Raw genomic sequence first — 13,023 nt, 5'->3', positions numbered from 1 at the left:
AAATAAAATCTCTTAGCAAACTAAAAACTGAAAGGAATTTTGTTAATCTGATAAGACATTTCCTCCAAAAACCTATGGTAAACTTCATTCTCGCTGTTTTAATGTTAGAAGCATTTCTTTTAAAACCAGGAAAACAAGACAATGATTTCTGCTATAACCACTTCCGTTTGAGGTTCCAGCCAGTGCCATGCGGAAAGATAAGGAAAAAAAGGATAAGAAACGAGAAATAAGAAACAGAACTGTCAATATTCACAGATCCTTTGTACTCAGGAAATCTGAATGATTCTACAGACAAATTAGAATTAATCAGAAAGTTTAGACCCTGAATGGCCAAAGCAGTTTGAGAAAGAAGAACAAAGCTGGAGGTATCAAGCACCCTGACTTCAAACTATACTACAAAGCTACAGTAATCAAAACAGTATGGTACTGGCACAAAAGCAGACATATAGATCAATGGAACAGAATAGAGAGTCCAGAAATAAACCTACATACATATGGTCTATTAATCTATGACAAAGAGGCAAGAATATACAATGGGGAAAAGACAGTCTCTTCAACAAGTGGTACTGGGAAAACTGGACAACTACAGGTAAAATAATGAAACTAGACCATTTTCTCATACCATATTTAAAAATAAACTCAAAATGCCTTAAAGACTTGGGCATTTTTCCAAAGAAGACATGCAGATGGCCAACAGGCACATGAAAAGATGTTCAACATCACTAATCATCAGGGAAATGCAAATCAAAACCACAGTGAGATATCATCTCACACCCATCAGAATGGCCATCCTCAAAAAGGCAAGAAATAACGAATGTTGGTGAGGATGTGGAGAAAAGGGAAGCCTCCTGCACTGTTGGTAGGAATGTAAATTGGTGTAGTCACTATAGAAAACAGTGCAGAGGTTCTGCAAAAACTTTAAAATAGAACTACCGTATGACCCAACAATTCCACTTCTGAATATTTACCCAAAGAAAATGAAAACACTAGTTCAAAAAGAGATATGCACCTCAATGTTCTTTGCAGCACTATTTATAATAGCCAAGATATGGAAGCAACCTAAGTGTCCAATAACAGATGAATAGGTAAAGAAGATGTGGTGTGTATATACACACACACACACACACATACACACAGAGAATGGAATATTACTCAGCCATAAAAAAGAATGAAATCTTGCCATTTGTGACAACATGGATGGGCCTGGAGGGTATTATGCTTAGTGAAATAAATCAGACAGAGAAAGACAAATATTGTATGTTTTCACTTCTGTGTAGAATCTAAAAAGCCAAACAAATAGACAAATATAACAAAACAGAAACAGACTCACAGATATGGAGAACAAATTAGTGGCTGCCCGAGGGGAGACGGGTGGGAGGATGGGCAAAACAGATGAAGAGGATTAAGAGGTACAAGCTACCGGTGATAAAATAAAGTAGTCACAGGGATATAATATACAGCCCAGGGAATATAGTCAATAATATTGTAATAACTTTGTATGGTGTATAATCTATAAAAATATCAAATCACTATACTATATACCTGAAACTAAACCAACTATACTTCAATAAAAAAAAGAAAGTTTATCAAGGTGTATTGTTATAAGATCAACATCTATACATATAAAAATCAACTGCATTTCTCTATATGACCAATACTTAGAAATATGATATTCTAAAAATGTATCAATACCATTTATGCTGGGAAAACTGGACATCCATATGCAAAAGAATGAAGTTGGACCCTTATCTAACACCATACACAAAACTTAACTCAAAAAAGACTAAAGACCTAAATGTAAGACCCAAAACTATAAAACTCTTAGAAGAAAACATAGGGCAAACGTTTCATGACATCAGATTTGGCAAGGATTTCTGGGCTATGACACCAAAGGCATGAGCAACAAAAGAGAAAAAAAGACAAAATGGACTACAACAAAACGTAAACATTTGTTCATCAAAAGACACTATCTGCAGAGTAAAAAGGCAACCCACACTATGAGATAAAGTATTTGTAAATTGTTCATCAGATAAGGATTAATATCCAGAATATATACAGAACTCCTAAAACTCAACAACAAAAGGACAAACAACCCAATTCAAAAATTCTCCAGATAAAATACACAAATGGCCAATAAACACATGGAAAGATGCCCAACATCACATCATCCAGCATTAGGGAAATGCAAATCAGAACTATGAGATACCATCTCACATCCTTTACGAGGGCTGCTATAAAAAAAACTGTCTTGAACAGAAAACAAGTGTTGGCAAGGATGTGGGGAAACCTGGAACCCTTGTACGCTATTGGTGGGAATGTAAAATGGTGCATCCACTGTGGAAAACAGTATGGCAGTTCCTCGAAAAATTAAAAATAGAACTACTATATGATCCAGCAATTCCATTTCTGTGTATATACCCAAAAGTATTGAAAGCAGGGCCCCAAAGAGATATTTGTATACACCCGTGTTCGTAATAGCATTATTCACAAGAGCTAAAACATGGAAGCAACCCAAGTGTCCATCAACAGACAAACGGATAAGAAAAGTATGTGTATACATACAATGAAATATTATTCAGGCTTAAAAAGAAAGGCAATTCTGGGAATTCCCCGGCAGTCCAGTGGTTAGGACTCTGTGCTTCCACTGCAGGGGGTACGGATTCGATCCCTGGTTGGGGGACTAAAGATCCCACATGCTGTGCGGCGTGGCCCAAAAAATTTTTTTAATAAATAAATAAAATATTTTGTAAAAAGCAATTATAAAAAACACTTAAGAAAACAAAGGCAATTCTGAAAGATGCTACAACATGGATGAACCTTGAGTACATTATGCTAATGGAAATAAGCCAGTCCCTAAAGACAAGTACCATATGATTCCATTTAATATGAGATAGAGTAATCAAAGTCATAGAGACAGAAAGTAGAATGGCGGTTGCCAGGGGCTGAGAAGGTAGGGAAAGGGGCGTTTAATGGATACAGAGTTTCAGTTTTACAAAATGAAAACTGATCCAAAGATTCAAAGCAAATTCATCCAACAAAGTTTTCCAAGGAACTTGCAAAGATGATTCTAAAATCTGTAAGAAAGAGAATGAGCGCAAATAGAGCCAAGACACCCTTGATGAAGAACTAAGTTGGGAGGGCTTGATGTGTCAAAAATCAAGACCTAGATAGCTAGTTTGCTATTGGTACAGGAATCACCAAACGGGCCGATGAAAGAGAATAGGGAGCCAAAACAGAATCCATATATGTATGGGAATGTGATATATGATAAGGGTGGCACTGCAAATCAGTGGTGAAAATATGAACCATAATACCTCATTCTGGGACAGTTGGTTTTCCCTATAAAAAAAATAAAATCCTTAATTCATATCACATACAAAAATCAACTACAGATGGATAAAGATTTAAATGTGAAATGCAAAATATTAAAAGTTTTAGAAAAAAGTAAAAAATATCTTACGACCTTACGTAAGGAAGAATTCTTTAAGCAAGCACAAAAAATAGAAATCAAAAAGGAAAAGATTGATGAACTTGACTGAATTGAAATAAAAATCTGTTCATCCAAAGATACTATAAATAACCTGCAAAGATGAGCCACAAATTGGGAGAAGATATTTGCAATTCATAAGGGACAAATGAGTCTCATCCCAAATATATAAAGAACTCCTAAAAACCACTAAGATAGCAACAGAAAACCGAACAGAAAATTAGGTAAAAGACATGAACAGGCATTTTATGGAAGAAGAAACCTGAATGGCCAATGATGATTTGCAAATATATTCAACCTCGCTAGTAATCAGAGAAATGTAAATTAAGACTATAGAGAATTACCATCTTATACAAACTAGTTTGACAAAAGTGAAGAAGCCTGGCAAATTTTGATCTTGATGTGGAGCAATGGAAACTTACACCCTGCTGCTAGGAGTGAACACAGGCAAAGACACTTTGGAAAACAATTTGACACTGTCTTATAAAGCAGAACAAGCACATACTTTATAATCCAGCAGTTCTACTTCCAGAATCTGCTGTGCAGGTGCATCTGGAGATTCATTTAAGAATGTTCACAGCAGCCTCGTTTGTAATAACAAGAAAACTAGGAACAAATCAACTGCCTATGGATGCCAGAATGAAGAAATAAATTGTGATATATTCATACAGTGGAAAGCTATACATCAGAGAAAATAAATGAACTACAGCAAAACTTCCACCTGGGTAAATACTGGAAACATGGTGTTGTGTTGAAAAATAGAGAGCAATCTCATTTCTATCAAGCTCGAAAATGAGCAAAATTATATAATGCACTGTTTGGGGACACACGCACATATGGTAAAATTATTCCCCAAAAGGCAAGAAAGTTATAAACATAAATTTCAGGGGGATATTTACACGTAAGAGGGAGGTAGGGGATATGGAAGGGGCACGCAGATGACGTTCAAATTCACCAGCGGGGTTCACCGGTGTTTGGTGTATTATTATGACTTTACGATGTTCATAAATGTTATTTTTTGTACAAATCAGCACTAAGTAGAATAAAAAGACATGTGATGAAGCAATTTACGACAGGTCCCTAGCGTATACAGCTGACCCACTACCGCTATACTCTCCCTGCAGGCCAGGCACAGCACTAAACGATGTACACACAACCCCTTAGTCTTCCAGCAGCCCTAGCAGAGATTATCTTTACCCTCATTTTATACATGAGGAAGCAGACATCCAGAGAGATGAAGCCACTTGCCCCAGCTCATGCACCTAAGGGGATCTGAGATGCAGACTGAGGTCTGACTCCCAAGCACTTCCTCTCACACAGCAGGAAAGAGACTGTTCTGATCCCACAGCAGCGCTCCCTCCTCTGAGTCCCCAGAACTCTTCCCACAGTTAACTTGTGAACTCGCACTCCTCTTAGATGAATCTGTGTCTAAGTCCTCAATTTTCCTAAAGCTTCTCCAGTGCACAGTACAGATCACCAGCTGCGCCTTCTCTCTGTTCCCAGGGCCGGTGCTGGTAACCAGCAGGATGCTTAGTACTGTTGGTTCGGGGTGTTACAGAATCATCTGATGTGGGGCTTTGGGCTGTTGGCTCAGAAGTCTGGGGGAGGAGTGCCTGGGGGCCACGAGGAAGGGCCGGGCACTCACCCCGGGGGCTGTAGCCATGGCCGTCCATGAAGGAGAGGCCCAGCCGCTCATCCTCCTGCAAGGTGCTCTGGTCCGTGAAGCTCCGGTCCACAGCACTCATCATGTGGGTCTTCTCCTGGCGGTAGTTGACCGTGGCCTTGGTCATGTTCACTGGCTTCCTGCAGAGGAGGGTTGATGGGAGACATGGGTGCTCAGCTGGGCAGGACAGCAGCCAGAGGTGGATGGGGAAGTCTGGCAGTCAGGGGGCCTTGAGGCCAGGAGCCAGTCTAGAAGCATCTCTGGATGCTGAGGGGGCTCTGCCTCCATCCTTTGCCCACCAGACCCAGTGAGCTGCTGCCTCCCCCAAGAAGGACTGGGCAGGGTCCCTGTCCAGGGGACCTTTGCTGACAGCAAGGGATGGAACTGCAGTGGCCTCAGGCTGGGATCTAACTCTCATTGGCCCCGAGGGCTCGGGAAAGGGGAGGAAAGTCACTCCGGGTGACTATTCTGGTGGCACGGCAGACAGTCACTGCACCCCAAACAAGGGAGATGCCTGCCCCAGCTCCAGCCCCAGCAAGGCCCATAGGTAACCTTCCTTCCTCCGTCCTCACCACACAGCTTCCCTGGGAACTCTTCCTCCTGCAGTGGGGTTGGACTACACTCCTTCATGGCAGAGTCTGGCTAGTACTCGGTCAGTCTCATAAGTTTTCACTGGGCACAGAATGACTCCAACCATGACTTCTTCTTACCCCCCAGAACCCCCAGGATGGTTGCACCACAGGCCACACCAGACTTGTACAGAAATCCACGCAGGGTCCCTATTCCCGTCACTGCCCACCAGTCCATCCAGCCACCGGAAGCAGCAGAGAGAGAAGGCGAGAGGCCCCGGCCCCTCCCGAGAGGGCAGAGCTTCTGGAGAGCCCCTGGGCAGGGGCCACACAGCCCAGGCCTGCAGCCCAGCTTTACAGATGAGGATGGCCGTTTGTGACCCCAGGGAACTCGGAGGAAAGTGGGAGGGAGGACGGGGTGGGGAGGCAAGGGCCACAGCTCCAAGACCGAGGGGCTGCGCGACGGGCAAAGGGAAAGCACTTGGGACCTGCGCTGAGACTGGAGAAGAGCCAGGGCCCAATCACAGGGAAGGCTCGGGACGAGAGAGCCATTCACCTCTAGGCCCTACAGCGTGCAGGGTGTGGGGCAGACCTGAGAGAGGACTTCCGGGTCACGTGGGCTCAGAGACACTGGTCATCCATGGAGATGAAGAGGCCAGTGCAGGGATCCCCCAGACAAACAGGCAAACTCCACTCAGCCCCTCCTGGCTCAAGAGCCGCCTGGGGCCCAAGGGGGACAGGATGACCTCTGGGTGCCCCTCCTGCCAGGACCTCGACGTCCTTCCTGTGCTAAGATGGCTCTGTGTCCACGCTGGGGACCAGTGCTGCCGTGCACTGCGGTGGGTGCGGCCTTCCCAGTCTGGACAAGAGATGGCTCAGCAGGCCCAGGCCTCCAGCTCCCAGCCCCACCCGCGGGCTCTGGGCATCACCCTTACTGTGGCCCAGGGCAGAGCCAAAGACCCCTTTGGGGGCAGGTGAGAAGAAGCCTCTATGGCTGTGACCTTGATCATCAACATAAGAGAGAAGGTGGAGGAGGAAGGGAGGTGAGGAGGGAGAAGGGGCAAGAGGACTGATAGAGGAGGAGGAGAGTAAGGGGACAATGACAAGGGGAGAGAGAGAGAGGGAAGGAGACAGAGGGAGGGAGGGACAGGTCAGACACCAGCAACCACAGGGAAGACAGACAGAGGACAGCCCGTCAAGCTGGCTGAACAGTGGTGCCCAAGGAGGGCCTGTCACCATGGATACCGGCCTAGAGGGTCTGCAGGGGTGTACCCCAGGGCTCTGGTCCCACCCAGGCCTCCTGGTCCACTTGGAAGAAGAACCTGAAACACCAACCAACCAGACCCACAGACACAGCCAGGAGGGACACCTCGCACTGAGGCCTCCAGCCCATCTCAGGGTGAGATCAAGCAGATGCCACGTAACATGGACACTTGGAAAAGTTCTGCATTTAGGTTCAAAATTAGCTGCAAAGTAGAGAGGGAGGGCGAGCTGCCTTGTCAGCAGCTCCTGGAAAAGCCGAGCTGGAGGCTCCACGTAGTTGACGGGGGTGTGGTTGCTGGAAAAGCCAGTGTGACGGTGGGTGACTTCGATGCAAGACGAGGGTCCAGGGAGGAGGTGAGAGACCACCGTCCTCTGGGCTGGCCCAGGGCCACCTGAGCCTGCTGTGCAAGGAGGGGACAAGCACAGGTAAAGGGAATGTTCTGGAAGGCTTGCAGGGTCAGCGATCACAGAGGCAGGAAACAGAGCAGCATGGACAGACCGTGGAGTCCGACGGGGCCTGGGTTGTAACCCCAGCTCTGCCTGTCCTGTGGCCTCTGAGGAGTCCCTTAACCTCCCTGAGCCTCAGTTTCCTCATCAGTAAAATGGGGTGATCACAGTGCCTCTTCTCAGGGTTGTTGTGAGAATTCTGTGCAAAGAACTGAGCCCAGGGGAGGTGCCCAGGAAATGGTGGGTCTGAGGAGCTGGGGTCACCAGCTGGAGAAGGGCTGGTGGCACCCTGGGAGCTGTGTGCACCGTGTGGAGAGCTGCCATCTGTCTGCCCCACACACGCGCACAGAGCTGTGGATCCAGAACGGGACCCGGGTGAGGACCTTCCTAGACGCGGACTGCGGTCTGACGTCAGGAGGTCCCACCCAGCAGGAGTGGCTCAAGACACAAGGGGCTGCCTCAGGGGCGAGAGGACACAGAGGCTCAGGGAGGTCGAGTGACTTGCCTGGGGTGGCTCAGTAGAGCCAGGTCTGAACCTGAGACTCTGACCACAAAGCCAGCACTCCTGACCTCCACGCAGGAGGACGACAGGGAGAGGAGAGACAGAGCAGAGGAGGGAAGCTCAGAGACAGGGTGGCCGTGGAGGAGGGGCTGACGCCAGGCCAGGCCGGGGTGGGGCAGGGGCTCCCCAGGAGGGGCGGGGCTCTGAGGCAGGTGCGCTACTTACGGGTAGTAGGAGTAGGCATAGTGGTCTCTCCTGGCAGCGTGCAAAGAGAACAGCACAGGTGGGCCACGGTCCTTCCCCAGGCCGGGCCCAGGGCAGCACCCCCAGCAGGGAGGGGCCTGGTGCTTTCCGTGCTGGGGACGGGGTTGGCCGGGAACCGACAGGCCAGAAGGGCCTTCCTTGACCCAAGGGCTGGCCGGGCTCAGTCTCTGAGGACCAGAACCCAAGGTCCCTTCTAGAACCTTCCCCAAGCCCACTGCTGGAGTGAGAAGGAGGTGGGGAAAGGGCCTGGAGGGAAGCAGAGCTTTCACACACAGTCATACACACATGCGTTCACAAAGAGAAACGCACTGCACGCTCACATATGCAGACACACTCATCATAGAAACACACGCTCATACATAGAAACACAATGACACACTCATGCACTTACAAACACAGATATTTACACACATGCAGACACTCGTACACATGTATTCACACACACACACTGACACACAAGTACATTCACAAACACACGCTCACGCACAGACGCCTGCGCTCACACACGCGGACACCCCCGCTCCCACACTCAAGGTAACTGCCGCCCACCCCTGCGGGCCCCTCTGCCCCTGACGGGACAGCCCTCTGCACGCACCTGTGCCTGGGAGGGAACAAGTGGCCGGGGCAGGGGACGCTGCGGCCTTGTCACCCACCCAGACTGCCCCTGGGTGTGGCGTCCATGAAAGGAGCCGGGTCACCCCCTCACGGGCACCCAGAGCACAGGGGGGTCAAGAGCCCTGACCTGACCGCCAGGTACCAGCAGCGAGGAGTGGGGGCAGGTCTGATTCCCAGCTCCCAGGTGGGGAAGCTGGTCCCGGAGACTCACGGTCTGCCTGGGGCTCTTGGGGGTCAGCGAGAGTCCAGAGCAGGCCCAGGACCCTGCCCCCAGAGCCAGCTCCCCCTGTGGCCCCGTCCAGGCCCACTACAGGGTCCTCCACTCACCCGCCCCACGTCACCCATCATGGGGGAGGGAAGGGAAGGAGAGCGGAGGGGAAGACTGAGGCCCAGCCAGGGCAGGAGATTGGCTCGAGGTCACACAGCATGTCACCCACCCCAGGGACAGAGGAGGGGTCCAGGGCCCTGAGCTGTTCACAGAGGCCCTGAGGGGAGGGGGAGGGGCTGGAGGAGTGGTGTTCTTCTGGTATCAGCTGAAATATCATGACTTTAGAAGAGCCTTCCCTAAGGAGTCCCCCACAGTCACCAACTACATTATGTCCCCCTTTACCCTCTCTCTGCCCCCCACCCCGACACCCTGGTCTTTTCGCAATTTGTAATTATGCATTTGTGCTTTTTCTAGTTTAATGCCAGGCCCCCCACTTATAACCACAAAGCACAAGAGGACAGCATCTTGGCTGCGTTTGCCAGCACTGGATCCTCAGGGCCCAGGACAGTGCCCAGCACGTTATATTCCCTAGATATTTTATTGAATTGAGTAATCAGTAAATGAGGAAAACTAAATAAAAGAACTCCACCTTTATGAGCTTCCATTTCCTCCTCTAAACAAGTGAGGTTAATAATAATCTCCCCACAGCAAGCACGCGCTCAGCCCTTTCCTGCCCCCTCCTCCTGCTGGGTTGGCGGGGGCGGTTCAGGAGGACCCAAGTTCCCTGGGCCAGACCCTGGGGACACATAGCCAACAAGACAGAACTTCCTCCACCCCCATGCAAGCTCTCAGTCCAGCAGGGAAGAGAAATACTGAGCAAAGCGCTGCAAGCCTGTGAATGAAGTGCCGGGGTTGGGGGGGGGGGGGGCGGGGCGGGGAGGGCTGCAAAGGGATGTGGGGAGGGTCTCTGGAAGCGGAACCAAGGGATCCAAAGGCCAGGGGCACCCCGGAGTTCCCCAGGGCAGGTGCATCCAGCCTCACTGTCCGCAGGGCGGACCAGGGTGCACGGGGGCTAGCTGGGAGCTGCTCTCTCTCCACAACCTCCTAATCTGTCCATTACATCTGTACCCCAGGTTGATCTGAACACCCCCATCCCTGCCAGAGCTGCTCTGTCCCATGGCACCCCACCATGCAGACTAGGGGAGCCCTCAGGAGCACAGTGGACCCTGAAGGTCGGGCAGGATTCGGGGGATGCAGCGAGGTGCTACAGAATGGGACCGAATGGCTTTTAGAGGACCTAAGGAGGGGCAGGGGGGTGGGGGGTGGGGTGGATCCTAGAGGCTTCCAGTAGCAGCTGCATAAAGTGGAGGGTTTCCTAGTGAGGCTCTGGCAGCATCTCTGACCCATCCTCTCCTGAGCCTGGCGCTCTCTTTGCAGGGGTGGGTAACATCCCCTACATTGCCAATCTTCCCTTGAGGGTAAATTTCTAGAGCCTCAAATACCACCTGCAACCCCCAAGATCTGACCCCTCCCTTACAGCCCTCTCTATCTGCACCACTACCCAGCACCCAGGGCCTTGCCACTTACAGGAACCTACTGTGTGCCAGTTGTGGTGAGGCCCTTCTCGGGCCCAGCCGTGAGGAGGATGGGCTTTGCAGTCAGGCCTGGGTTCAGTCAGGACCTGCCACTTAGCCAAGTGACATGGGCAAGTCGCTTAATGATAGTTTCCTGACCTGTCTAAGGGACTTAGATCTGCTTCATGGGCCAGGATCTAAGAAGGAAGAATTCTCTGATGTATTCTGAGTCCCAGAGGTGTTCAATGGCTCCTGTCCTAATGGCTGATGTGTATAGAACTCCTGGCACAGAGTAATAGTCATTAAATGATAGTTTAAAACATTTTGTCTCAGGAATCTGTACAGGGACTACGGGAAGGGAAAAATCAGAGCCCAGCACTCTGGACTGGACATCCCCACGCCACCCCATCGGTGGCATGCCCCACCCCCAGACTCTCTAGGAGAGTTTTTCTCCTATCATCGCCTGGCCTCAGGCAAGGGGGCCCTGGCCAGTTCTCCCTCATCTCCCTGTATCCCGCTTATCTGCTCCTGGCATCCCAGAGACCCAGAGCCAACACACCCATGTGTGCCCAGCCTGGCAGCAGCAAGGGCTACAGAAGGCAGAGCCCAGGCGGGCAGAGGGTGGAGCAGGCTCTGCCTCTGGCTCCCTGGGTGACCTTGGGCAGGTCCATGCCCCTTCTGGGCCTCAGCATCTCCATCCCTCAATTAAGGGGCTTGGACCACAGTATCCTGGGGCTGCCTGGTGGGGAATGCAGTGGGGTGGGGAGGGAGAGCAAAGGGGTCTCAGAAGTCCCCACTCGGCTCCAACCGGAGGCTCAGCCTTCAGCTGCTCCATATACTGAGCTCCCAGGAGAGGTTTATTCGGTGTTTTGAAGATGGGTTCTGCTGCTTTTGAAAGACTGGAAAACCACTAGACTGGATGTCCTTGAGCTACATGGCAGCCCTCAGTTTCTGGGCTCTGAGCCTCTGTAATTCTAAATTCTGAGATTCTCAGAATCTCAAATCCTGGATTTCTAAAACTCCAAAATTGTAAATTCTGGATTCTAAGATATGCTGGGATTCACTCTGCCCACTGCAAAATGCACTGGGAAAATGCATCCCTCACAAACACAAGGACTGGACCTTTGAGGCCCAGGAGATGCCACAGGCAGGAAGGAGGTCTCCGCTGAGTCATGGGCCCAGGAGGACTCCTCAGGGATCAACAGTAACAGAGTCCAGGGCAAGCTGAGCCCAAGAGAAGGTGGGGCCTGGGAAGCGCAGAGGGTCCTTGCTTTGAAGTGGAGTGAGCCCTGCCCCCACCTCAGGATCAACACCACAACCCCGTGGTCAGGGCAGACAAGAGAGCCGAAGACCTTCGGGGGGGCTGAGGATTCCAAGTCAGGTTACCTCCACACCATCCCCATCAGAACAGCCCAGCAGGCACAGGAGGGCGGTGCCCATGCCCAGCACGGCTCCTTGGCAGCCGGCAGTGAGTGCCCTTGCCTGGACAGTGGCACCCGGCACCAGCTAGAACTGGGCTCCAGCCAAGCCACTCTAGGGCAGCTCCATTTGCAGAGTCTCGGGCTTCCCCCAACCCGGCTTGGGTCCATCCACAGGCCTGATGCCCAGGCTGGCAGCCCTCCACACACCCGCCAGGAGACTGCCTGACCAGCCCCCAGCCTCCTCTCTGCTCACCAGGCCTCTGACGGAGAGAAGCCTAGGGTGGGCCAGGGCACTGGCCTCACTCACCCCTTTCGGATGATAATAATAATGGCCCCCAGGAGGAGGATGAGGACGGCAAGTCCCCCTGCACAGATGCCCAGGATGAGCCCCATCTCCTCCGACCTCTGGGACACCTCCAGGGGCTGTTTGCTTTCCTTGCAGGCAGCTTGGAAGAACAAAGCAGAACAAAGGGTCAGAGGGGAGATCAGGACCACCTTAAGCCCCAAGGAATAAACATCTGCCCCTCATCCTCAGCACATGTCCCACCTTTCAATCAAACCCATCTCCTCATCATCCCTCACACCTTCCACATTCCCATGGCAGAGGCTTTACGTGCCCTGTGCCCCTATCAGGGATATTAGCTCCATTCACCTCTCTGCCTCCTCAAATCCTCCCCGTCCTTCAGTGGACGGGAGATGGAGGATGTGTGGGGCCTTCAGACCCCACCTTTTTGCCCTCCTGGGAGGCCAATGGGGGCAGAGAATTATGTACCCAGAGCATGGTTAGGGTATCTCAGGATGGGGAACCAACCACATTCCCCATCTGGGAGCAGGGACAATCCCTACACCACAGGGTCCATGCTGTCCCCACTTCTCCCCACCATAGGAAAGGGGGAAGATACAGACCTCAGTGTCCAGTACCCACCACCCCCGTGGCCCGACCATAATGGCTCACCCTCCTCCAGGCCCCTGCCAAGGCCCCTTCTGTGACCATGGCAGGATGAGGGTTT

The 13,023-nt window shown here is 50.8% G+C and overlaps 1 protein-coding gene across 4 annotated transcripts in view; it reads right to left on the bottom strand.

Moving 5' to 3' along the window:
- PTPRU (protein tyrosine phosphatase receptor type U) overlaps positions 1 to 13,023 on the bottom strand; it is an 84,548-nt gene that overhangs the window by 25,902 nt on the left and 45,623 nt on the right. For 3 of the 4 annotated variants that reach the window (XM_065873075.1, XM_065873076.1, XM_065873077.1), the window contains exons 14-15: positions 12,321 to 12,459; positions 5,133 to 5,290 (exon numbers count right to left, since the gene is read on the bottom strand). In XM_065873075.1, coding sequence (XP_065729147.1) covers positions 5,133 to 5,290; positions 12,321 to 12,459 — 297 coding nt within the window. Of the gene's footprint in view, positions 1 to 5,132; positions 5,291 to 8,156; positions 8,187 to 12,320; positions 12,460 to 13,023 lie in introns of all 4 variants that reach the window. The other variant, XM_065873074.1, reaches the window with a different exon arrangement.

This window comes from Phocoena phocoena, chromosome 1, assembly GCF_963924675.1.
Source record: "Phocoena phocoena chromosome 1, mPhoPho1.1, whole genome shotgun sequence".
Lineage (NCBI taxonomy): Eukaryota > Metazoa > Chordata > Mammalia > Artiodactyla > Phocoenidae > Phocoena > Phocoena phocoena.
Note: the sequence above shows the minus strand (reverse complement) of the source record. Positions and strands in the feature narration are given on the sequence as shown.